Source organism: Lithobates pipiens, unplaced genomic scaffold (genome assembly GCF_037356315.1).
Source record: "Lithobates pipiens isolate NorthernLeopardFrog02 unplaced genomic scaffold, aLitPip1_a1.2 Scaffold_18, whole genome shotgun sequence".
Classification (NCBI taxonomy): Eukaryota; Metazoa; Chordata; class Amphibia; order Anura; family Ranidae; genus Lithobates; species Lithobates pipiens.
The window spans coordinates 632,372,065-632,398,793 of record NW_027507758.1 but is presented as its reverse complement, the minus strand read 5'-3'; the positions used below and the strand labels follow the sequence as shown (position 1 = coordinate 632,398,793).

Below are 26,729 nucleotides of genomic sequence, written 5' to 3'. Positions count from 1 at the left end.
CTGCCCCAGTCTTTGTCTGCAGGTATTCAGTGTATAATTGTGCCCGGTACCTGTCTCCATCCCTGTTCCATCCAGCGGCTCCCTCACAGTCTGCACCTCTCGCCTGTCCTTGTCTTCTGGGCCCATGGTCAGTCTGTTCTCCGGGCCTCACTGTTGAAGGAGGTTTGAGGAGTCCAAGCTCCGGAAGGCGCCAGGGATGCTGCGCCCCTCTTCAGCCATACAATGAAGCAGTGAAGCTCTTCTCTCCCTCCCATGCGTGCTGTCAGGCCTGTAGCCTACCACGCGGAGAATGTGGGGCCGCCCACTCACTCATGCAGACAGTTTCCCGCACCTCGCGGCTGCTTGCTTCTCTCCCTCGCGTGCTCTCAGGTCTGTAGCCTTCCGCGCAGAGGCTGCGGAGCCACCCACCCACTCACTCGTGCAGTTAATTTCCTGCACCTCGCCGCTGTTTGCTGCCATGTTCTCCCCACCGTGAACCAGGACCCTCTCGTGTGCCCACAGAGATGGCTCTGCATGCCAGCTGTGGCACGCGTGCCATAGGTTCGCCATCACTGCCCTAGACGTGCAACAAGGAGAAGCGAAAGGTAATGGTAAGCCCAAAAATAACCAGCAGCTCCTTTGGGGGTTAGTGCTACAATTAGAAATGTTATTTAATCACAAAATATATGTATAGTGTATACTACATAAATACATAAAAATTTCCTTGCATTGTACAGCGGTAATGAATTTATTGTACTACTGAAAATAAAAATTGCCGTGAGCTGCTAATGTGTTTGGGTTTGGCTTGAAAAAAAGGTGGCAACCCTCAATACAATGCCCCCCTCATCCTCATTACAGCTTGGTCCTGTTAGTTGGCATGAAGGTGGAGCAAGATTGTGATTAGAGACATGGATTATATTCTTCTTCCAACATAAACATGAACTTCCACCATCGCCAAAAATATTAATTGGTAAAAAAAAAAAAAAATTTACTAGGAGAGCACTTTATTAGAAAGTACAATACCTCCCAAAAATATCTTCTTCACAGAGATCAAGTGACCTCCACTTCCTGTAGTGGCACTCCAGCTGCACAGATTCCCAATAAAGTTCAGCAAAAAAATAAAATAAAATAAGTGTGGGGAGGGCACATGCTTCCTGTCAAAGGTGGAGCTCGGAAGACAGGAAGTGGTGTTGGGTACAGACAGGAAGTTCTGGGTGAGAGGTGAGGCGGGAGGAAGTAGATTGACGACGTTGCTGGAAGTGGCAGCAGAGGAGGTAATAAGCTCTTATATTCTATTTACACTCAGTAACCCCCCCGTCATGTCCGTCCTCTTCCTCCATAGTCACTGTGATGTCTTTTATCTCCAGCAGATGATGATACACACACATATAGAGTGTGGAAACCTAGATTAACCCCTTTAGGGAGGATCAGTTGATGATGAATAGTGATGGGCTGGGACGTGTTAGAAACCCCACATTCCTGATCCCGCTAGGAAGCCGAGAATGCACAGGGCTAATCACAGGTAGCGAGACATTTCCTGGTCCGCAGCTGCACAGATCAGGAAGTGGTTAGCGCTGTGCAGTGTCGGCTTCCTGGCGGGATCGGGAACGTGGGGGGTTTCGAACATGACTGAGCACATCACTAATGATTGAGGATGAGCTCAGGTGTGTTCGCATGGTCCACGTGCAGAGCCCGCCAGGAAGTCGGCGCAGCGCTGCGCTAATCACAGGCAGTGAGACATAGCGCCGATGCGCATCTCCAGAGATCTGGCAATGTCTCACTACTTGTGATTAGCGCAGCGCTGCGCCGACTTCCTGGCGGGCTCTGCACGTGGACCATGCGAACACGCCTAAGCTCATCCCTAATCATGATGAATATATATTGCTTCCAAAGCTGGCCATACATGGTTCAGCTTTATCGTTTAGCCAGCGGGATGAGACAAAAAATCTGAACCAATTCTTCCATCCACACATTGGAGGGGGATGGGGGAATCCTCCCCTCTGCTCTATTGTATTCTGACAATGGGGGGCACTCCTCTGCTCTCAGAATACAGAGGAAGAGGAGGTGGCACCCAACCTGTGAAGTCAGGGGTGGACTGGGCAGGACAGCGGCATGAGAGGACTCATCTCACTGAGTTCCCGCTGCTGATTTTTCTCCTTTCTGCAGCCACATTCCTATCACCACCCACAGCTGCCTGTGTCCCTGCAGAGCCAGCAGAACAGAGATGAAGGAGCGGGACCGAATCTCCAACATGGCGCAGCCTCGGCACTGCCATAAAGATCCCCACAAGGTGCTGAGAAACAGGACTACAGGGTCCTTACAGTAGTAACCAGGACAAGCCTGCAAAGCAGCACGCTAAGAAACCAGCCAGGGATGGACATGCTGCTTTATGTACACAAGATGTCCTCTCCATCCACTCTGCTCTCACACACTGCTGGGGGAGATGTACAGGACAAGCAGGAGGACACAGGGGAAGGGGGGATTACTGTACTGCACTCTGCACCCCATTTCCTGTGTTCTGCACCCCATGTCCTGCACTGACCTGCACCCTTCACCCAATGTCCTGCGTTTCTGCACCCCACACCTCATCTTCTGCACCCTGCACCACTTGTTCTGTACCCCATGTCTTGCACCATTCACCCCATATTCTGTACCCCGCACATCACCCGCTCACATGAGATTCCTGACAGATTTCTGTATGGTAAAGGTCAAAGTTCACTCTTCAGGAGTAGGACACACCCAGGAACAATGATTTAGTTTGCATGGGAACCTCATATAGAGGCCCCCTCAAATCTTCCCATCCAAATGTCCCTCTATCCAGAGTCTATATGTCCTATGACATCACACTGACCTCACAGCTTCTTCTCCCAATGTTCCTTCATCTGGCTTTCTTTTTCTGATGCTCTTAGGATGTGGGTGGACCCTTGCCATCCTCACTAGCAAAGTAGGACTGTTGGTCCTGCATTTTATGTAATGACATCAGAATGCCTGCTACAAGCTTTTAACCTGCGTAGTGTGGGGGTCCTGTGTGGGTAAATTATACCTCAGTCTGAAGTTGGGCTTTAATAAACTGGAAACCTGAATGGTGAGGTGAGGAGGATTCTGGGAATATCATTTAAATTTTACTATTTGTGTTCAGATCTAGAATTTTCCTCCTGTGAAGTCTGGAGATCATATGACCATCACATTGCCTCTACCTCTCTCCCTGATAGAATAGAGAAATAAAAAGGAGATTCTAGAAGTCACCAGAGAGATGATGGAGGAGAGGTGAGTGGTGCTGGGAATTCTGGGACATCATCCAGTAACAGACAAGGGATGTGTCTGGATGGTGACTGTATCATTGTGTGTGTCAGGTTCCTATAAGGTGTCAGGATGTCACTGTCTATTTCTCCATGGAAGAGTGGGAGTATTTAGAAGGACACAAGGATCTCTGCAAGGACGCCATGATGGACAATCGGCCGCCCCTCACATCACCAGGTAATCACAGACTTTATTGTAAAGTATAGAGCACTACCGAGGGTCCAAACACATATTAACAATGTATTCAGTCAGTGTGCGTGTTTCCTACAGATAGATCCAGTAATGGGAATCCACCAAAGAGATGTCCCCATCCTCTGTATTCCTGGGATTCCACACAGGAAGGTCACACCATCCCTCACCATCATCAGGTAGATGATGAACAATCACTGATAGTATCATTAGGCTCTGTATATTATCTTCATTGATACCTTTTGATGTAATTTTTATTATATATTCAGAAAGGACAACTGAGAGATTCTAAAGTTGAAGTTAAAGAAGAGATAAAAGAGGAGGATGAGGATGGGGTGACGGAGGAGTCTCTAAAAGAACACAAAGATCTGTACCAGGACACCATGGTGGAGTCATCCAGCTACAGAAACCCACCAGAGAGATGTCCCCGTCCTCTGTATTCCCGGGATTCCACACAGGAAGATCACATCATCCCTCGTTGTTACAAGGTTGGTGGGACGGAGCTTATAAAACACACTTAGAGACATCGGGGGTTATTTACGAAAGGCAAATCCATTGTGCACTGAAAGTGCCCTTGGAAGTGCAGTCGCTCTAAATCTAATGCCGCGTACACACGACCGGTTTTCCCGTCAGAATGAACTTCGAAGGTTTTTTTTGAATCCCCTCCCTCTTCATCGCTGTAGCAAACCTGGCAGTATGCTGCAGCTTGTGGAACATGACTGCCAGATTGCTGTCCTTCTTGAGCATCCCCTCTCTCTGCGCTCACGCTACTGCCTTCCTCTAGCTGAGTGTCATCATCAGAGCCCACCAAACACTGGGCATCCTCCTGGAGCATGTACCCAACACTGTGCTCAAAGAGTTCAGGAGACTCCTCAGGAGGACGTGGTGGGTCTAGGGAAGGAGTCACTGATGATGACATTGAGAGGAGGGAAGATGATGCGTTGGCAGCTGCTTTGCTACTACCCTGAGACTGGGTGAGAGAGGATGAGGAGGATGAAGAGGGCTTGGTCATCCACTCTACCAAGTCGTTGGCATGTTGCGGTTCAACATGTCCAGCTGCAGAAAAGAAGGACAAGCATGTCCCATGGCCACGTGCTGATGACAATGCACCGCGTCCACGACCAGCACTGTTGTCTCTAGACACAGAGCCTGCTTGCCCTCCTTTTATCGGCTCGCGCCTGTCTGCCTCTCCTTGCTGGCCTTCCGGACATGGTAATGGCCTGAAGGGAGTTGGGTAAAACAGTAGTTGGGTAGTTTATATTGTGCTGGAGGCACACAACACCCACTAACTCCTGCAGATGCCTTTTTTATAGAACAGCAGAGATAAACGGGTATATACAGATGTATACTGTGCTGTGCTGGAAGCACACACAACTTCCAATAACTCCTGCAGATGACAATTGGGCCCAAATAGAGAACAGCTATGTAGGTGGATTATAGCGGTATGTACTGGGTACAGAGCACGCAGACAGCACGCACTATCTCCTAACACTACTGACTGCAAGCTCTATTATTAAAGCTAGATCACTAGCTATATAGGTGAGGTGAATATAGTGGTGTATACTGCGGTCAGGGCACAGACATTAACCACTACACAAGAGCAAGATAGGAAATCAGCCAAAAACGATTGGTGTGTAACTGTGTTGAAGGTACACAGAACACCCACTGCTTCAGATGCCAACACACTACACGAGGCCGACTCAAAGGCGGCCTTATATAGTGTGGGGCGTGCACTACACAGCCTGAGCTATGATTGGCCACAGGCAGGACGCCCGTGGCCAATCATGGCTCTCCTTGCTGCTGGCGCTGCGATTGGCCAAGCATGCGGGGTCACAGTGCATGCTTGGCCAATCATGAGCCAGCAATGCACTGCGCCATCGCAGTGCATTGTGGGCCACACAAATTTTGCCGCGAACGGCCCAAACGTTCGGAATTTGCCAAACGCCCGAACGGCCAATGTTCGAGTCGAACGTACGTTCGACTCGAACACGAAGCTCATCCCTACTCTCATCTACTAGACTTACGAGGAAGGGTTTGCACCCACAAAACGCATACATTGAGATCCCCTGATGGCAGATAGCACATGTTGACAGTTGACACACTGTGTGCAACTTCAAAATTTGGCTTTTAAAATGTACACAAAAATACTTTTTGGGGTAATATAAAAATAAAACATGTTCAGATTCTAGGGAAAAAGGGATTATATTCACCCCAACACCCACTAACTCCTGCAGATGCCTTTTTTATAGAACAGCAGAGATAAACGGGTATATACAGATGTATACTGTGCTGTGCTGGAAGCACACACAACCTCCAATAACTCCTGCAGATGACAATTGGGCCCAAATAGAGAACAGCTATGTAGGTGGATTATAGCGGTATGTACTGGGTACAGAGCACGCAGACAGCACGCACTATCTCCTAAAACTACTGACTGCAAGCTCTATTATTAAAGATAGATCACTAGCTATATAGGTGAGGTGAATATAGTGGTGTATACTGCGGTCAGGGCACGCAGACAATAACCAGAAAACAGCAGAGTTAAAGGGCTATATACAGATGTATACTGTGCTGTGCTGGAAGCACACACAACTTCCAATAACTCCTGCAGATGACAATTGGGCGCAAATAGAGAACAGCTATGTAGGTGGATTATAGCGGTATGTACTGGGTACAGAGCACGCAGACAGCACGCAGACAGCACACACTATCTCCTGACACTACTGACTGCAAGCGCTATTATTAAACATGGACCACTAGCTATATAGGTGAGGTGAATATCACGGTGTATACTGCGGTCAGGGCACGCAGACAATAACCAGAAAACAGCAGAGTTAAAGGGGTATATACAGATGTATACTGTGCTGTGCTGGAAGCACACACAACTTCCAATAACTCCTGCAGATGGCAATTGGGCTCAAATAGAGAACAGCTATGTAGGTGGATTATAGTGGTATGTACTGGGTACAGAGCACGCAGACAGCACGCACTATCTCCTAACACTACTGACTGCAAGCTCTATTATTAAAGCTAGATCACTAGCTATATAGGTGAGGTGAATATAGTGGTGTATACTGCGGTCAGGGCACAGACATTAACCACTACACAAGAGCAAGATAGGAAATCAGCCAAAAACGATTGGTGTGTAACTGTGTTGAAGGTACACAGAACACCCACTGCTTCAGATGCCAACACACTACACGAGGCCGCCTCAAAGGCGGCCTTATATAGTGTGGGGCGTGCACTACACAGCCTGAGCTATGATTGGCCACAGGCAGGACGCCCGTGGCCAATCATGGCTCTCCTCGCTGCTGGCGCTGCAATTGGCCAAGCATGCGGGGTCACAGTGCATGCTTGGCCAATCATGAGCCAGCAATGCACTGCGCCATCGCAGTGCATTGTGGGCCACACAAATTTTGCCGCGAACGGCCCAAACGTTCGGAATTTGCCAAACGCCCGAACGACCAATGTTCGAGTCGAACGTACGTTCGACTCGAACACGAAGCTCATCCCTACTCTCATCTACTAGACTTACGAGGAAGGGGTTGCACCCACAAAACGCATACATTGAGATCCCCTGATGGCAGATAGCACATGTTGACAGTTGACACACTGTGTGCAACTTCAAAATTTGGCTTTTAAAATGTACACAAAAATACTTTTTGGGGTAATATAAAAATAAAACATGTTCAGATTCTAGGGAAAAAGGGATTATATTCTCCCCAAGACATCGATCATGTTCTTCATTCCCTGTTGCATAATGTTAAGGCGATTTTTCATCGTGTCTATTTCCCCATTCCATGTCATATTTTGTTGGATAAGAGTTTGGGCGCTGGCCCTACTACAACATTCTGCCGCTTCTTCTTCCACAACCAGCACATAACCTAAAATTGTTGAAAAAACATGTACAGTATTTAGAAATATGCAGGCATACATAGATTACCTGAAGCTGGGGTGTCAGACACTCACTTGGTGGGGTGCCCATCTCGCCCACTTCCTCCACCTCTCCTTGCTCCAGATCCTCTGGGGGCTTGTGCTAATTTGCCAATCAGGCTGGCGAGGTCGGGGGTCCCTGGGATCCTCTGACTGTTGTCTGAGTCTTTTCTCCCCTATGAGAAGGAAACAAAAGGTATACTTAGCACACAGATATTTGAGTCCAGAAATAGGAATATGAAACATTGCTTTGAAGTGGTGTATAATTGTCTGTTTGGGAAGAGATCCAAGTTGAAGACATGATTAAAATACCCTTTTTACCAAGCTGGAATACTTACCTTTTTGGCCAAGTTTCACAGATGGAGACAGCCCAAGTATCCACTGGAGAACCTGTGTGGGTTACCCTAAAAAATGTGCTCTGGTGTCCCACACTAGTGCTCCTGAGTCCAGATGTGTAAACAGTTGCTGAGTGTCCTCTCCTTACATTCCACTAAATCAAATTTTCAATTCTTTCTAGTTTCAAACACATCTAGACAACAATGTCCTAAACTTCTTTTAATAGGACAAATTAGCATGACCAAAATGTAGGTATAACCCTGTACCAGCTAAATACATTGTATTTATTGGCAAACGAACAATGTTTCCTACGAACGAATACTGTGTCCACGAACATGAAAGTAGCCATTTCAAACTGTGCAGCAGTAAAGAAAAGCACATGGAGCAGCATGCAAGTTAATAATCATAATAGGAACACACGACAACACGTACTTATTTTTTTGAAGCATCTTCTTTATTTTGCGATACTGATCCAGCTCCCTCAGTTTTATGTTGGACCAGTGCTTTCTTAATTGGTCTTTGGACCATCGTACCCCAAACTTGTGCTCCAGGGTGTTCACAACAGTCATCCTGATCTGCTCCTTTCGCAAATTGGGATGGGTGTACAGACCATGTTTCCCATCATAATCCTCGATGTGCAAAATCTCAACCATCTCCACCATTTCATCAAAAGCCATGTTGGTGGCCTTCAATCTCCTCCTCCTGGATCCGAACGTTTGGGGCTCCGGCCTTTCCTCCTCACTAGTGGAATAATTTGTCTCCACCATGTTGTGCCTACTGCTCCTACTGTGCACCGAGAGAGAAGGGGAGGGGAATATTCATGAAAAAGAACGTCAGGGGCGGGCGACGCAGGCAGAGTTTGACACATGCGTAGTGTATATAAAGCTAACATGCATCTGTCGTACATATGATCTATGTGTGTAGAGTGAACAAACTGAAGTGGCGAGCCTGCATAACAAAGGTAAAATTTGAACTTGGCTGATCAGTGGCCTATACTGCTTCAAGTTGGAGGCCTATATTAGGATAAGATTATGAGAGTTTAGACTGACATTAGTGTTTTTGTCTTGTGTATCGTATTATAGAAAAATGAATCAGTTTAAGGACCCAGAATTTCTGTCCAGTTTTATTGATAAGTACAGGGAGATTAGGAATCTGTGGGATGTCAAACACAGTTTATATTACAACAAACAAGTAAGGAAGGCAACGCTGGAGAAACTTCTGGTATTTGTCAAGACTCGGGTCCCCAAAGCAAACATGACATTTTTGAAAGAGCCCCCCCAACGCTGAAGAGGCCTATGGCTGCTATCTAGCCACCAGGTTGCTGGAATTGGAAAACGGACAACGCCTCCTCTGTGAGGTATTTATTTATGATGCCCTTCAGAAGGGGTTGAGGGGCCAGCTGACTGAGGACAGCCACATATGTGAGCTTGCCCATCCTCCTCCTCCTCCTGCCACAAGTCCACCACCAGAGCCGCAGCCTCCAAGGAAGTCTGCAGGGAAGAGAAGCAAGTGATGGCCTGGGTTCAGTCTGGTCTGACAGAAGAACCAGGCTGTTGTAGTACCAAAAACTGGGGACAGATATGTCATCTGCTGGTCCTGATCTCTGGGATTGCTGGACCAGATTGTGCTCCCTATTATATGGACTCCTCAAGCTAACAATTTTGTTTTCCACAGACTTGTTGATGTGTGCCATGGGGGACAAAAGGCTTTGCAAATTCAAAAAGTTTGTCCAGCATTGACTTTCTCTTTATTTTGTTACCCAGAATAAATTGATATTTTCTTTGCACAAAATACTTTCCTATGTGTTTTTCTTCAAAAAGGACAGTTTGTGAGTAGGCAGGTATATTTCCAAAAGACAATATCAAATGAACAAGGGACACCAACCTCCTTGAGAATAATAAAAAAATATAAGATAATGTTATTATGGTAACTTGACACTCGAAAAAACTAATTATATGGAGATCACTAGAAAATAATTTTTAAGTAATCATAAAATAAATCTTGATGAATAAAAAATTATAAAAGATGAGTATAAAAAATAATTGTAAACACTATTGTGGAGATTGGACTTTTAAAAATTAGAATATTAGTTATGAGATGAGGATAAATAATGAAGAAAGAAGTCTGTGAGAACTCTGTGTGAATATGAGCAGCAAAACAACTTAATTCTTCCAGCATTCTAAAGAAGAAAAGAATGCGCTGCATTAAAAGATTACCGAATTAGCAGCGTGAGGAATGTGCTGGCTCCAATACGAACGCTAGTTTTACCACACAGAACGCTTCCGTCTTTTTGGTCTGTCGGAACAGCATACAAACAGTGTTTCTGATAGGAATTGGTTCCGTCAGAAAGATTTAAAACATGTTCTATTTCTAGGTCCGTCAGAATTTTCTTAAAAAAAAAAAGTCAGATGAGGCATACACACGATCGAATATATGATGAAAAGCTTCCGTCTGACCTTTTCTGTCGGACATTCTGCTTGTGTTTACGCGACATGAGGGGTAGATCTGAAATGAGTGGAAGTTCTGCTGATTTTATCATCCAATCATATGCAAGCTAGAATGCTCTTTTTTATTTTCCTTGCATGTCCTTCTCGGATCTACAGCGACTTTACTTCCAAGTGTACTTGCAGTTCAAAGTGGATTTTACTTTAGTAAATAACCCCCATTATGTTGATTTTTTATGTGATGTTACAATATCAAAGCTTATATCTGATAATATTCATTCTCATTTTTTCGATTTAGGGTGGAGATCCAATCGATATAGAATTTGAGGTTAAAGCAGAAGAAGAAAGGTATGGGCCAGATGATAAGCAGTCTATGGAGGAGGATGGAATAACGGGGACATTTATAGAGGAGGACACTCCTACAGAGATCAGCACAGGTGGGCCATTAACACTAAATAATTCTTCCACCCATACTGTTCACTGATTGGTCCAGAGTAGGGCGGGGACTGGGTGACATCAGCCTGTAATCCCCTGGTCACTTTCCTGAGCTGTGTTCCCCGTCCTGTATTCCTGTATTTCTCTCGGATAATCTTCCTTCTCTGTACTGCAGACACAATTTATGTATCTAGACTGGATTTATGGAGATTCTGGGTTGCAGCTGGCGGCAAAATGTTTGTTTTCTCCATTGGTGTTACTAGACCTAGGCACCTGGGGTATGTGCTTTGAGTCTTCTGCCTCATACCTGGGACTAGTAAGATCTCTGACAAAGCAATTCTCCCAGGGTTGCTTGCTCTGTTGTCTGCTGGCTGTGCCAGGTGGAGGGATATGTCTGTATAGTCTCAGACCCAAGTCACTGAGTGCAGTCTCAGGAGATGGAAGGCAACAGTGTGGGACCTCTGCAACGAGTCTCATGTAAACATTTAAGCTGCCACTGAATACCAATATTATGAGCCCTGACCCTTACACTATATAATTTTATATTGTAGATTGCATACTCCTGACCCCGGCACTATATATTCTATGTTGTACATTACATACTCCTGACCCCTGCATTATATACTCTGTGTTGTTCATTACTTACGCCTGACCCCTGCACTATATACTCTGTTGTGCATTATATACTCCTGACCCCTGCACTATATACTCTGCGTCAGGGGTAGGCAACCTTAGAGAGGTGGAGCTCTACCTGAAAAACACAGTAGAAGTCCCTCCTCACGCCTGATTTAAACCTCTAATTGCAGGACTACCATGTCACAAATGCGTGCATAGAATGGCAATCATGGGTTTAACTCAGGTGTTGAGAAGGCAACATATCAACTCCTCACCACCTATCAACACACACACTCGGATCGCTTTTCAGAGGAGCAGCACCTATACTTGTTTAGGGTGGTAAAACAGCAGGACATAATAGAAGTCTATGGCTAAGTCCAGCAAACCCGCAGGAAAGCTGAAGGTACACCGTACTTCACCCTCAGTGTGGGTAAACCACAGCACATCAGTGTGAAATCAGCCCTATACTATTGCGCCCAGTGTATTGCTTCACACTGACCTGAAGATCTCTTCGCTCCTGCTGCTGGCACCACTCTGGAGACCACTAGCCAGGATAAGAGGTGACATGCAGTTGGTATCACTCCACATGGGACAGGAGACGGCACTACAGAGGAGGCATCGGATTATGCAGCTCTTGCTCCCTTCTACAGCTCTAACTTTACAAGGAGTCCCTCTGCATTGCACTCTGTTTGATTCTCAGAGATGTCGGGTCAGCAAACCCAGACTGAGATCTACAAGCCACCTGTCCGTGATCTACTAGTAGATCATGATCTGCAGGTTGCTGACCTCCGCTCTATGTTGTACATTACATACTCCTGACCACTGGGCTATATACTGAAGATAGAGGAGGGAATGGGGGAGGGTTGGAACTTTATATGAAGCACACCACCAGACCCAAATGAATCAATTAGTATACAGTATCTCACAAAAGTGAGTACACCCCTTTTTTTTATATTTTATCCTATATTTTCATTTGACAACACTGAAGAAATGACACTTTGCTACAATGTAAAGTAGTGAGTGTAGAGCTTGTATAGCAGTGTCAATTTTCTGTCCCCTCAAAATAACTCAACACACAGCCATTCATGTCTAAACAGCTGGCAACAAAAGTGAGTACACCCCTAAGTGAAAATGTGCAAATTGGGCCCAAAGTGTCAATATTTTGTGTGGCCGCCATTATTTTCCAGCACTGTCTTAACCCTCTTGAGCATGGAGTTCCCCAGAGCTTCACAGGTTGCCACTGGAGTCCTTCCTCCATGACGACATTGCAGAGCTGGTGGATATTAGAGACCTTGCGCTCTTCCACCTTCCATTTGAGGATGCCCCACAGATGCTCAATAGGGTTTAGGTCTGGAGACATGCTTGTCCATTCCATTACCTTTACCCCCAGCTTCTTTAGAAAGGCAGTGGTCGTCTTGGAGGTGTTTGGGATCACTATCATGTTAGAATACTGTCCTGCGGCCCAGTCTTTGAAGGGAGGAGACCATGCTCTTCTTCAGTATGTCACAGTACATGTTGGCATTCATGGTTCCATCAAGGAACTGTAGCTCCCCAGTGCTGGCAGCACTCATGTAGCCCCAGATCATGACACTCCCACCACCCTTCGTGACTGTAGGCAAGACACACTTGTCTTTGTACTCCTCACCTGGTTGCCACCACACTTGCGTGACACCATCTGAACCAAATAAGTTTATCTTGGTCTCATCAGACCACAGGACATGGTTCCAGTAATCCATGTCCTTAGTCTGCTTGTCTTCAGCAAACTGTTTGTGGGCTTTCTTGTGCATCATCTTTAGAAGAAGCCTCCTTCTGGGACGACAGTCATGCAGACCAATTTGATGCAGTGTTTGGCGTATGGTCTGAGCACTGACACCCCTTCAACCTCTGCAGCAATGCTGGCAGCACTTATATGTCTATTTCCCAAAAACAGCCTCTGGATATGACGCTGAGCACGTGCACTCAACTTCTTTGGTCGACCATGGCGAGGCCTGTTCTGAGTGGAACCTGTCCTGTTAAACCACTGTATGATCTTGGACACCATGCTGCAGGTCAGTTTTGGGGTCTTGGCAATCTTATTGTCTAAGCATCTTTATGTAGAGCAACAATTGTTTTTTTCAGATCCTCAGAGAGTTATTTGCCAAGAGGTGTCATGTTGAACTTCCAGTGACCAGTACGAGAGAGTGAGAGTGAGAACACCCAATGTAACCCACCTGCTCCCCATTCACACCTGAGACCTTGTAACACTAACGAGTCACATGACACCAGTGAGGGAAAATGGCTAATTTGGCCCAATGAGGACATTTTCACTTTGGGGGTGTACTCACTTTTGTTGCCAGAGGTTTAGACATTACTGGCTGTGTTTTGAGTTATTTTGAGGGGGCAGCAAATTAACACTGCTATACAAGCTGTACTCTCACTATTTTACATTGTATAAAAGTGTAATTTCTTCAGTGTTGTCACATGAAAAGATATAATAAAATATTTACAAAAATGTGAGGGGTATACTCACTTTTGTGTGATACTGTATATAATTTAATGGTACACATGAATGCACGTGGGACAATAAATGACATATAATAAAAAACATAAAATAAATACATATATATGCACACATATAAGTGTTCCTACATAATACATGTTATATATTAAAAATGTATTAAATGTAGCCCAAACTTGCATATAGGACATGATTGATTGCACACATGATATTGTAAAAATTGATTCAAAATTTCTCTTTTAACTTCCACTCATCAGGAGTAAATGTGATATAGGTATGTCTATAATGAAATATAAATGCCAAATAGTATAGCAACTGCAATAACAGGAAGAGGGGAGTACTCAACAACATGAGTAGTATTGATAGGTGGAGACACTATGGGAACATCTTCCCGGGAAACTGAGGTGGCGGTGACTGCGTCAGTGCAGTGGTGAACAGAAAACAAGAAGTCAGCATTGATAGAGATGTTGTCCCCAATAAATAACTGTGCTTGTAATAAGTGCTGAGTAAAGGCCCATAGGGCTTCTGTGAAAAAATAAAGTGTATCAGCAAAGTGACTACACAATGAATGAATGGGGAAGATATGAAAACCATTACCAAAAGGAAGAAAGCTTCCACTGATTGCTAAATGCCAAAATTATGAGTCCTCACCTCTGCACTATATAATTTATATTACACATTACATACTCCTGATCCCTGCATTGTATATTCTATGTTGTACATTACATAATTCTGATATTATAAAATCCTAACTGTAGTATCCTGTATATTAAGTTGTACATTACATAGGCCTTACTTTTTTTGCACCCATTTCCTACCAACTGGACATTTTATATCTAATGATTTGATTGGAGCACAGATTTTTACATGTTGATAAGAATGTGATAACATCCTCAAACTTTGGAACCTTAAACAGAAAGTGAAAATGAGGGAGGAGTCAATAACCCAATGATGGTGGTCTTCAGGATCAGTCCAGTCTTCACCTTGGTTGTTCTCTCCCTATCCTCACTCTCTGACCTCTGGTGGGGCTCAGCCCCACTGTTATTCATGACTAAATCATGGACTAAATAAGGAAGTGCATGACTTCTTGTGTTGGAAAGATGGCAAAGAGTGATAGAGGGGTGGGGACAACCATCATATAATCCCCTCATCGCTGTCATTCCTATAAAAGACAGTTCTCGTTTCCTCACTCTGTGACTAAGGTCCATGAATAAATAAATGAACTGGTAGGAGATTCAGAGATGTAGGGCTGAAACAACTAAACATCATAATCAATTATAATGGATTATGAAAATAGTTGTCAACAATTTTCAAAATCAATTAATTGGCCTGCATACAGAATGCATTATTTCTTTACATATCAAAAAATACAGCTTAGTGCACCATCCATACATGTCAGTAAATGCCTGATAACTTGAATGTGTGAGGAGCAATGCCTCATGGGACATGTAGTCCTGAGCAAGAGAAGGAAGCAAGTGATTCGAAAGGCAGAAGTTTTTGTATCTTCCTATAGGGACACACTATACTATACTTTGCTGCTTCCTATAGGGGAACTCTATGCTATATTTTGTGGCTTCCTATAGGGGAAGTCTATGCTATACTTTGTGGCTTCCTAGATGGGAACTCTATACTATAATTTGCAGCTTCCTACAGGGGAACTCTGAAGGCAAGAGGAGCCAGAAGTGCCGGTGGGGGGGGGGGGGGGGTCCAGGAGAGGCGAATCAGGGCTGATCTGTGCAAAACTATTACACAGAGCAAGTAAGTGTGACAAGTTTGCTTAAAAGGTAATATCCAACATTTACAATGACTTTAAGGCCTCTGTGCAGGGAAGATCAGCATCTGTCCCCAGAGAAGGTGGAGGCTGATAGACTGGAGGTGCTAGAAGGCATTACTATTACATAAAGTAAGCGTTTACTAGTATTGTGTATTATATTTAAATTATTATAGCCATGAAAAAAAAGTCTCAGCTTTCAGTACTACTTTAATATAAAAGTTTTTCCCCCTCTAACCTCCATATAGCTTCATGTGTGACTCCCAGGTAAAATCCCCATATATCCTACTTCTGGGTATATTTATTGTTATATATGATATAAGATATATTACTTTCACTATTTCACAGTATAAATGAATCCCTTTATAGTAGTGATTATCTGCTGTTTTTGTACTATAAATGATTTTTTTTAACCCCATCATAGCAGATGATTAAAATCGTGCTGCTGCTACTAAATGTCCTATGCTGGCCATACACTGATCCATTTTTGGATGAGAATATTCGCTCAAAAATTGGAAGAAAACTATTTGTACATTCGATGAAAGGACTAGTGTAGTTAGAAAATCCCATTTGCTTTTAACATTCAATTTTAACCACTTCAGGCCCCCTTAATGACCAGAACATTTTTTGCGATACGGCACTGCGTCGCTTTAACTGACAATTGCGCAGGCGTGTGACGTTGTACACTAACAATTTATGTCCCTTTTTCCCACAAATAGATCTTTCTTTTGGTGGTATTTGATCACCTCTACGCTTTTTTTTTGCGCTATAAACAAAAAAAGCGGCAATTTTGAAAAAAAAATATTTTCTTTTGCTATAATACATATCCCCAAAAAAATATTAAAAAACAAATGTATTCATGTGCTTAGGCCGATATGTATTCTTCTACATATTTTTGTTTAAAAAAAAATCGCAATAAGCGTATATTGATTGCTTTGCAGAAAAGTTATAGCGTCTACAAAATCAGAGATAGATTTATGCCATTTTTTTTACTAGTAATGGCAGTGATCTGCGATTTTTAGTGGGAATGCGACATTGCAGCGAACAGATCGGACACTTTTTTGGGACCATTGACATTTATACAGCAATCAGAGATAAAAATAACCACTGATTACTGTATACATGTCACTGGCAGGGAAGGGGTTAACACTAGGGGCGATCAAGGGGTTACGTGTGTTCCCTGGGTGTGTTTTAACTGAAGGAAAAGCATGTTCGCGGGACCTATGGGCACGCTCATGAGGCACATGTTGGGCGAAAGCTACTCAACCTGCACAGACCGACGTACAGGTTTGTCGTTTCACGCAAAGAAACAACCTGACTCTGTATATCTGTGTGAGCCAGTCGGCAAGTGGTTAAAATGAATGTAAGTTCTGAGCAAAAACCACATACACTATTTGAAAATTTGTTTGATGGAGAAAAGTTTTCTGTTCTGCTCCTTCAAATTTTCCCATCAATGTGGTCGAAAAAGAACCCCGATTTGACCCCACTAATGGTTAGAAAATTGGATGGATGTTTTTTTAAAAGAAAGATGAGTTTGTGTACGGCCAGCATAAGTGACATCAGGTGCCAGGAGCTTGTACCCACCTACCTGTCTATGACAAGGGAGTCTGTCATCCATCGTATTATATTACACTCCTCTCTGATAATCTGCAAAACAGCGTTTTTACGTCTTTTTTTTCATTTTAAAAATGTTGATCTCTGATTCTGATAGGTAGCAGATTCACCTCTAATAATAATAATAATAATCTATCTGTGTTATTCTCAGAGTGAATTAAATATCCAATTATATATCTGGATATTTATATGTACTGCTGCATATAGATATTCAAGAATCAAGAATTATACACCAACCTTTTTGAGGTTTTTATCTAATTAGTCGATTAATCAAAACAATTATCGGCCAACTAATCAATTATGAAAATAATCATTAGTTGTCTTCCTACAGAGGACCCATTTACTAGTTACTGTGAGGGTGGAATTGTAAGATGCTCAGAGACAAAGCTGCCTGATGTGGGCGGAGTCCTGGTTTAGGGGAACCAATCAGCTGATGTCTAGTAATAATCTTTGTATTTCTATTTTAGTAGATGGACGGGAGATGAGGAAAACCTCAGAGGATTGTCTCACTTTGTCTCCAGACTGTAAAGTAGAAGATGAGGACATCACACAGTATAGCCCAGGAGAAAACCCGACTACCTCAAATGTCCATCCGGCACCACACAGTGTAGATGGACCATCGTATTCCTTTTATTCTGAAGAACCTCAGTCTGTGAGGGATGGTGCTGTCCTTCCAACAGAGAAGAGGTTTTCCTGTACTGAGTGCGGGAAGTGTTTCCAATTTAAATCTGATCTTACTGTGCATATAAGATCTCACACAGGAGAGAAGCCGTATTCCTGTCCTGAGTGCGGGAAATGTTTTTCAGAGAAGGCCAGTCTTAACAAACATCAGAGATCTCACACAGGGGAGAAGCCATATTCCTGTCCTGAGTGCGGGAAATGTTTTTCAGAGAAGTCCAGTCTTAACACACATCAGAGATCTCACACAGGGGAGAAGCCATATTCCTGTCCTGAGTGCGAGAAATGTTTTTCAGAGAAGTCCAGTCTTAACAAACATAAGAGATCTCACACAGGGGAGAAGCCATATTCCTGTCCTGAGTGCGAGAAATGTTTTTCAGTGAAGTCCAGTCTTAACAAACATCAGAAATCTCACACAGGGGAGAAGCCATATTCCTGTCCTGAGTGCGAGAAATGTTTTTCAGAGAAGTCCAGTCTTAACAAACATCAGAGATCTCACACGGGGGAGAAGCCGTATTTCTGTCATGAGTGCGGGAAATGTTTTTCACAGAAGTTCTATCTTTACATACATCAGAGATCTCACACGGGGGAGAAGCCGTATTCCTGTTCTGAGTGTGGGAAATGTTTTTCAGTGAAGTCCCATCTTAACAGACATCAAAGATCTCACACAGGGAAAAGGCCCCTTCCTGTCCTGAGTGAGGTAACTGTTCCTCACTGAAGTCCTGTCTTCCTGTACATCAGGGATTCCACACAACACTCGAGGTGTATTAGTGCCTTGAGTGCGGGAAATGTCTTCTATATGAATATTGCTGGACATCACAGGTCTCATGTGGGGAAGAAGCACACCCTGATATACACCTCAGATATACTCCATGGCTGATCTTCATCATGTAAGAAACAGTTCCAGGGGTGTGGACATTTTTGAACAAACGACTTGTCCAAGGGACTAAATCAGGGTCCCAATATCCTTGACCCTTATCAAAATCTCCTTGTCTCTTATTACAATCTCCTTGTTCCTCATCTACCAGAGAGCTCAGCAGTGGTGTGGGAGTTCATTGAAAACTACAAGCCGACATCGGCAATGGACAGAACCCTGTGAATGAATGGCACGGCCGCATTCTTTTCATAAAGTGACAGCCGGTATAAGGAACTTCTCAGCGCACTGCTGTCACACAGAGGACTCGGATCACTGGGTCGCTGCAGGAACATGTGAATGTTCCGAAGGGGAACATTTCCTTTAACCCTTTCACTGCCACAGACATTTCTGCAGGGTTTTTTTTGCCCACATGTTTAACCACGTTCATTACCCGCATTATACATATATTGGTTTTTAAAAATATAAAAAAATAATTTGGATGCTGGAACACCTATAATTTATATGGTCAGTGTATATGCTCACAGACTATAGTTAATGAAATTAGATAATGATAACAGGAAAAAAACCCTGGGAATCCATCTCTCCTTCGCTGAGGAGCTTACATTGGCTAACCGTAAAAAATCGGATCACGTTCAAGACCCTTTGCCTCACCCACAAATGCGTGCATAGAGAAGCTCCGCAATACCTAATGGAGAAAATAAATCATTACACACCAAACCGCAGTCTTCGATCAGCCAACAAAAACCTCCTCCTCATGCCCAAAGCCTGGTATAAATCCAAGGGGGATCGGAGATTCGCTGTCCAAGGGCCTCGGCTATGGAATGCTCTACCAATCAACGTCTGCCTGGAAGAAAATCACCTGGCTTTTAGGAAAAAACTCAAGACCTTCCTCTTTTAGCAGATGATCAAAGCTCGCCACAGCGCCTAGAGGCGATTCAGTTCGCATTGTGCGCTATACAAGTATTTCATTCATTCATTCATAATGCATAATGACTATAAAGTGTTCTTGTTAGGACATTATATGTATGTAACTTTTATTCTTGTTTGATTGCAGATGTATATGTTTTGCATTAATCGCACACACCCCTGAGGAAGACAAAGTAACATAAGCAAAGTCTTGAAACGCGTTGGGTATAGCTGCTGCATTATTTCATAGTGCAGTGGAATAAGTGTGATTTGCATTTGATGTACAATTTAACATGTATGATGTATTTTCCAGCTTCCTATAAAGATTTGTGTATAGGATTGTCCTTTCAACTTGTATGTGCTCATGTTTTTTAAAAAATATAATTTTTAATAATAGTATTAATATATGCTTTATAATTCATTGGCGACTCATCCTACTTGAAAGTCCCCTCTACAGAGGAAAAACTTTTTTCAACTTTCAACCCCTTCAGTACCAGATACTTTCACCCCCTTCCTGCCCAGGCCAGTTTTCATATTTCAGCGCTCTCAAACTTTGAATGACAATTGTGCGGTCATGCAACACTGTACCCATATGACATTTTGATCTTTTTTTTCCTATAAATAGAGTTTTCTTTTGGTGATATTGGATCATCACTGAGGTTTTTATTTTTTGTGCTACAAATAAAAGTAGACAGAAAATTGTGAAAAAAAAGTTTTTCTTTGTTTCTGTTATACAATTTTGTAAATACATTTTCTTCTTCACTGATGGGCACTAATGAGGAGGCACTAATATGCAGCACTGATGGAAGACACTGATGAGAAAGTACTGACAAGCATCCCTGATGGGCACTGATTGGCATACCTAGTGGGGCACTGGTGATCATCGCTGATGGACCTGTACTGATAATCAATGCTGAATATCAGTGCTGATCCCCCTGTCAGGAGAGCCGCTGTTGCCTCTCCTCTACTCGCACCTTGTCAACATGAATAAAGGAAAGCTGCTAACTGAAATTTCGTGGTTACTATGTGATGAGCTTTGATTGGACACAGCTAATCACATGGTAAAGAGCCTACATCATAGGCTATTTACAGAGAATGGAGATGCGGGGTGTCAGAGCGACACACCACATGCCTGATGTTATCCATGCTCTGGAACGGCTCATTCTTCTGGACATCATATGATGTCCAGTCAGGATAATGGAACCCCCTTCTAGCTGTCATTTTACTATAAGCCGGGTGGGAAGGAGTTAAAAAATAATTTTAGGCTTGAAAATTACATAAAACCCCGGAAAAATTATATATTTTCTTAAAGCAGACACCCTAGACCTAGACAATAAAATAGTAGTGTTCCAATTTTTTATGTCACACGTTATTACCGCAAAAGTAAAAAAAACTACATTTTCAGCTTTCAGCGCTCATTTTGAATGACAATTACTCAGTCATGCAACACTGTACCCATATGAAATTTTTGTCCTTTTTTTCCACACAAATTTAGCTTTCTTTTGGTGGTATTTGATCACCTCCTGAGTTTTTTGTTTTTTTTTTATCTTTTGGGCTATAAATGAAAAATGACTGAAAATGTTGTACAAAAATGCATTTTTCTTTGTTTCTGTTATAAAATTTAGCAAATTAATATTTTTTTTTTCATAAATTTTTGTTCAAAATTTATACTGCTACATATCTTTGGTAAAAATAACCCAAATCGGTGTATATTATTTGGTCTGTGTGAAAGTTATAGAGTCTATAAACTATGGTGCCAATCATTGAAAATTGATCACACCTGATGTACTTCCTGCCTATCGAATTTCTTGAGACCTTAAGACAGTGATGGTGAACCTTGGCACCCCAGATGTTTTGGAACTACATTTCCCATGATGCTCAAGCACTACATCGTAGTTGAGCATCATGGGAAATGTATTTACAAAACATCTGGGGTGCCAAGGTTCACCATCACTTCCCTAAGGGCTTGTTCACACTTGACTAAATGTCTAACGCTCAACAAACACTCCCATAGTGTTTTTATGGCGTTAATATGGGTGTCAGACAGGCATCAATGAGCTTTAGTATGGGGCGTTAAAAACTATCTCTAATGCATGGTTTTGAAGCATTTGATGCATGTCGTAACCACTCCTCCAACACCAAATTTTTTTATTTTAAAAGGGAAATGACAGTACAGGAAATAAAAGCTTTGAGGTGCGGCTTGTCATGGTGAATGTTTCCTGTGTATCCTCCAATATATCCGGGAAGGCAGCATGATGGATTCTTTTACCAGGCTTCATCTCATGTTTGGCCTCCTGCAGATGATGCTTATGTATGAGCAATTGGCTGAGTAGAGTAAGAGGAGAAGGGCAACCAGGCGCTACTGGGTACATCCAGTTGTCTCTCAGAGATATTCTAAGGGACACTTTCATGCCCTGTATTGTTATTTACACACCTACCCTCAGAAGTTTTATGATTATGCCCGCATGAAAGCCACATGCACTGCTGGAGATTCTTAGACCCTAGTTGGTACGCATAAGAACCAGATTGAGGCTTCCAGTGTTTCCAGAAGAGTGTTTATTAGTCACAGTGTGGTAATTAATCTGAGGTGACAAATGCCCCAGTATTCATTACTTATCTTGGGTATGGCCCCTTTTCTTGGCTTACCTACAGATGACCAAAAGCCACACCTCAGGTCTATTTATGTTGTAAGTCTTGTTGCGTGTTTATGTGATCCACATCAGTCTCGGGCTTAGGGCCACGACAATATATATATATATATATATTTTTTTTTTAATATATGTTAACATCAAAATTTCGTTTTTTTTTTTTTTTTTTAAACTAAAACAATTATAAATAAGATGAACATTTTTTTAAAAATTGACTGCCATATTGGCTGCTGGAGTGTCTGAACAGTAATAAAATCCAACATATTTTCCTTCTGAGTCTGGAAATTTTTCTCTGATATTGTTTACAATACACGCTGGAATCAGAATATGGATTTTAGGACCAAGGAAGGCATATAATGAGCGATATGCTGCTTTCCTTGGCGTTCTACAAAAAAACTATATTATTTATTTTTAAATAACTTTTAAATGATATAATAAGTGTTATTAAACAATTTTTACCTGTTACTATGATTTTCATATGTAGACTAGGTAACGAATCAGCTCCACCGTATGCACCCGTCCAAATTGTCAAGGTCAAGGCATTTTTCTTTGTATTCACCTTTTTCAGTTATGCATAACACATTTTATTTGAAATATTTCTCCAATTGAGTCAACTCCTTACAGCATAGTGACTCCTCCACTGTGGGCATTTTTACACATTTCCCACAGCTGCACCACAGAATTCCTGAGAGGCGCTCTTCTGTGTGTGGAACAGCTTCCATACTGGGCCACTCAGGGTCATTTTGGAAGCATTTCACCTCACTAACATCTTAGCTGGCATGTAGATCACTTAGCAATTCTGAAACTTCCTGGGGAAAAAAAAATTATAAATTTAACAGTGTGTTTGTGTATATACATACATACATTTAAAATAGTAAGGCCCCTTTCAATGCCTGTCAGTTTCTCGGATGGACCTGATCTCAGATGGACCTGATGAAAAACTCTATTCACTCTCATGGAGTGTTGGATGTCGGCGATGATGTGCGTTGGCACCTGCCGCTATCATATCCGATCCTGTCCTTTAAAACCAGATGGATTGTGACCCTATTTTCCATCAGTCCGGAGGATGAGATTTGATGAAAAGAAGAGAGGCTGTGCGTTTTCATCCAATCTCACCATAGAAGAGAGTGGGGATCTGAAAGGTCCATCTCAGCACAGTGATTGGAGATAGACCGGTCATACGTCTGTTCAGCGGGGATCAGCAGATCGATCATCCACTTAGCAAAATTGAGAAAGCCTGGGGGGAAAGTCTGTAGAAAATGACACAAATACAAGAATGCTTGTATACTAATCTCACTAATCACTTCCACTGATTGGCCCCCCTGGTTGGTAATATTATCCTCAATTAACTCTCAATCTGAAAAAAATAGAAAAATATGTTTATTTAGATTTAATAATTCAATTAAATTACCAGCCAAAATTTATCATAATAGGTACCTCAGATAGCGCCTGTTGTGATAAATCACATGATGACCCCCTTCTTATTTCAAATAAATCACCGATATCCTAAAATATTATATGAATAAGGAATATCTTTTACATATTTTATATTTATATTTATATTATATATATATATTATATTATATTATATATTTTATATTTATGCTCGAAGCATTAGATGTAAAAACAAATTTAAAGAGTGAGATTAAAAAAAGAGACTCCAATTTTATTTAAAATTATATTTATTTTTGTGTTAGATGTTTACGCTCATTTTAGAAGACCTTTGCCATTATACAAGTTTAAGTTTAAGGAGCACCCTTGATTACAAAAAATAAACGAAAGCAATACCCGGATAAAAAAAGTTTTTAAGACATGTGCGGGTGTACATCCCCTATACATTATTATTTTTTTTTATTATTAACGATTTATATAACGCCAACAGTTTACACAGCACTTTACAATGTATAGGGGGGACAACACAATTACAGTACAATACAAAAGGTACAGGAGGGCCATGCTCGTAGAGCTTACATTCTAAAGGGAGGGGGTGGTGGTACTGTCACGGTCAGGAGTGAGGCCGAGATGCTGAGAGGGCAGTCATAGGGGCAGTGAGGCGGTAGGATATCGGCTTTCCTCTTGTCGAACACGTCTCTGAATTCCTGGTAGACTGTTGGTATATGAGGAGCCGGACTGGGTACAGGTTGTACCGACAGACAACTGGGCAAGTTGTGGGGTACGGAATCTAAGCAGTGCTGCTGGCAGTAGGCAGATGTGAAGGATACCACCTTTGTGGGCCAATCAATCTGGGGGTTGTGAGCCTGAAGCCAAGGAATCCCTAGGATAATGGGGAACATTGGAGAACTCAGAACATCAAACTTAAGAAATTCTCGGTGACCTGAATCGGTGATCGCCAGGATGGGACTAGTTTCCTTGGTGACATGACCTGAACTGGGTAAGGAGCCATCGGCCAAACGGACGGTCAGTCTCTGTTCCTTGAGGTTAAGGGGAAGAGCCAGACTCTTAGCCAGGGTTAAGTCCAGGAAGCAACTACAGGCTCCAGAGTCAATTATTGCTTGTAGGGGGATTCCGCTGCCTGCCACCATCAATGTGACTGGAAGAGTGATGTGGGCGGAAGCTGACCTTGCTACCTGAAGATGAGATGGAGTGCTTGGGACTGGTTTACTCGGCCTTGTGGGGCAGTTGTTAATAAAATGTCCCGATTCCCCACAGTAAAAACAAAGGTGTGCCTGACGGCGAAGAAGTCTCTCTTCGGAGGTTAAAGCGGGGCGGGGCATGCCCCTCAGAACGGGAGCTACTGCTGGGCGAGCTGAAGGTGAGGCCTGGATGGAGCAAGAAGTCCGGGTGCGTTCAGACTGGCGTTCCCGTGGACGCCTGTCGAGCCGGATGGCGAGTAAGATGAGATCCTCAAGGGTAGTGGGAATCTCCAATCTGGCTAACTCGTCTTTAAGGGCTTCGGACAACCCCACCCGATACTGATATTTCAGTGCCGCTTCGTTCCAGCCGGAATCAGAGCTCCAGGTACGGAATTCTACTGAATAGTCCTCTGCAGGTCGCTCACCCTGGCGAAGGGTGTACAAGGTTGCTTCGGCTGTAGCTGTCCGAAAAGGATCATCATACAAGCGAGCCATGGCCTCAAAAAACAGATCCAAAGTTTCCACGTAAGGGCTGCATTGCTCCAGCAGGCCATGGGCCCACGTCTGGGGATCGTCCCTCAGCAGTGAAATGGTGAACCCCACCTTGGTCGCTTCTGAAGAAAAGGTCTGAGGTTGCAGGGAGAAATAGAGAAAACAGTTTTTGAAGGATCTGAATTTTCTTCGGTCCCCAAAGAAGCGTTCCGGGGCTGGGACTCGTGGTTCTGGGGCTGCTGAGGTTGTAGAAGCAGGAACTTGACCAGAGGAGGTGGGTGGTTCAAGCGGGTGTTGCAGGCGTTCCTTCAACCAGTGATATCTCTCTCGGAGCTCCTGAATAGCTGGAGTAAGGGCCGTAAGTTCTTGTAACACGGCCTCCAATGGGGAGTCACCTCTGTCGATCTCTGACATGGCTGGATTATACTGTCACGGTCAGGAGTGAGGCCGAGATGCTGAGAGGGCTCCCCTTGCGGCCGAGTGCAGCGCAACCCTGAAGTTGACACAGGGATGCAGTGCCCACAGTAGCACAGGTTGCCAGGTGGTAGCAGCAGAGGTCAGGTACCGGGTAGGCAAGCCTCTAGGGGCAACTGTGCTAGGAAGTCCGAGAGTGGGCAGCGGAAGTCCAGAGAGTGGTCAGGACAGGCCGGCATCAGGTGCAGGAAGCAGATCAGGAGCGTCGGATACAAGCCAGGAGTCAGAGCCAGGAGAATAACAGGAGTAGGTCAAGCAAGCCGGGTCGGTACACAGGAGGTCGGATGACAGGAAACACGGGTACAGGTTCACAGGAGAGCTGACAATAATCCAGCGATGCGGCACTGTTAGGCAAACGTTTAAATAGGCGAGATGACCGGGTCACGTCGTGAGCGCGTCGGGGCGATCGTACGGCTACGTCGAGTACGTTGTGTATTCGTAGCATCACCGCGTATGCCCGCCCGGTTAGACGTAGCGTCGGTCGTTCGTCTTGAAACTACTTTGCGCTTACGTAGGCGCTGACGCGCGCTAACACGAACGTACCTCGTGAGATTGCGGCTATTTCCCTGACAGGTACAAAAGGTAATACATGACATGACATGTCCTTTGAGTCTATTTAGGATTGTAACATGAAAAAAATGTAAACAACAAAAATACATTAAATTACCTTGTTTCTGTTACGGATTATCAGTTGCTTACTGTAACTAAATACAAAAAAATAGTATGATCCATCAAAAAAGCCTGACCCTTATCCAAGCATGCCGCAGGGTAGGAAAGGGGGAAGGCCAAATTACCAGTCACACCCTCTTAAACCATACCCACCCTCAACATGTTTAGTTGTTTCCTTTGGGACAGTGTGTTCACCTAGCCCCATGCCCACATGTTGATTTGTAAAAGGGCCTATACTTATAATCCATTTCAGTCACCTTTAATAAAATAATAAAATA

At 43.4% G+C, this 26,729-nt stretch overlaps 2 protein-coding genes across 5 annotated transcripts in view; one reads left to right on the top strand and one right to left on the bottom strand.

Moving 5' to 3' along the window:
* The window catches only part of LOC143989544 (uncharacterized), a 221,041-nt gene that overhangs the window by 119,726 nt on the left and 74,586 nt on the right, over positions 1-26,729 (bottom strand). The window lies entirely within an intron of this gene.
* On the top strand, positions 1,053-20,215 carry LOC143989694 (uncharacterized). Of its 3 annotated transcripts, none has more exons than XM_077489963.1 (7): positions 1,053-1,253; positions 3,119-3,246; positions 3,333-3,456; positions 3,550-3,647; positions 3,738-3,956; positions 10,480-10,618; positions 17,584-20,215. In XM_077489963.1, exons 3-7 carry the CDS (start codon positions 3,372-3,374, stop codon positions 18,507-18,509), a joined length of 1,467 nt encoding a protein of 488 aa, XP_077346089.1. In that variant the 5' UTR covers positions 1,053-1,253; positions 3,119-3,246; positions 3,333-3,371; the 3' UTR covers positions 18,510-20,215. The 3 variants fall into 3 exon arrangements, with proteins under 3 accessions (XP_077346089.1, XP_077346088.1, XP_077346090.1); XM_077489962.1 differs by having other exon boundaries at positions 1,062-1,253; positions 17,581-20,215; XM_077489964.1 differs by having other exon boundaries at positions 1,067-1,253; positions 3,528-3,647; positions 17,581-20,215.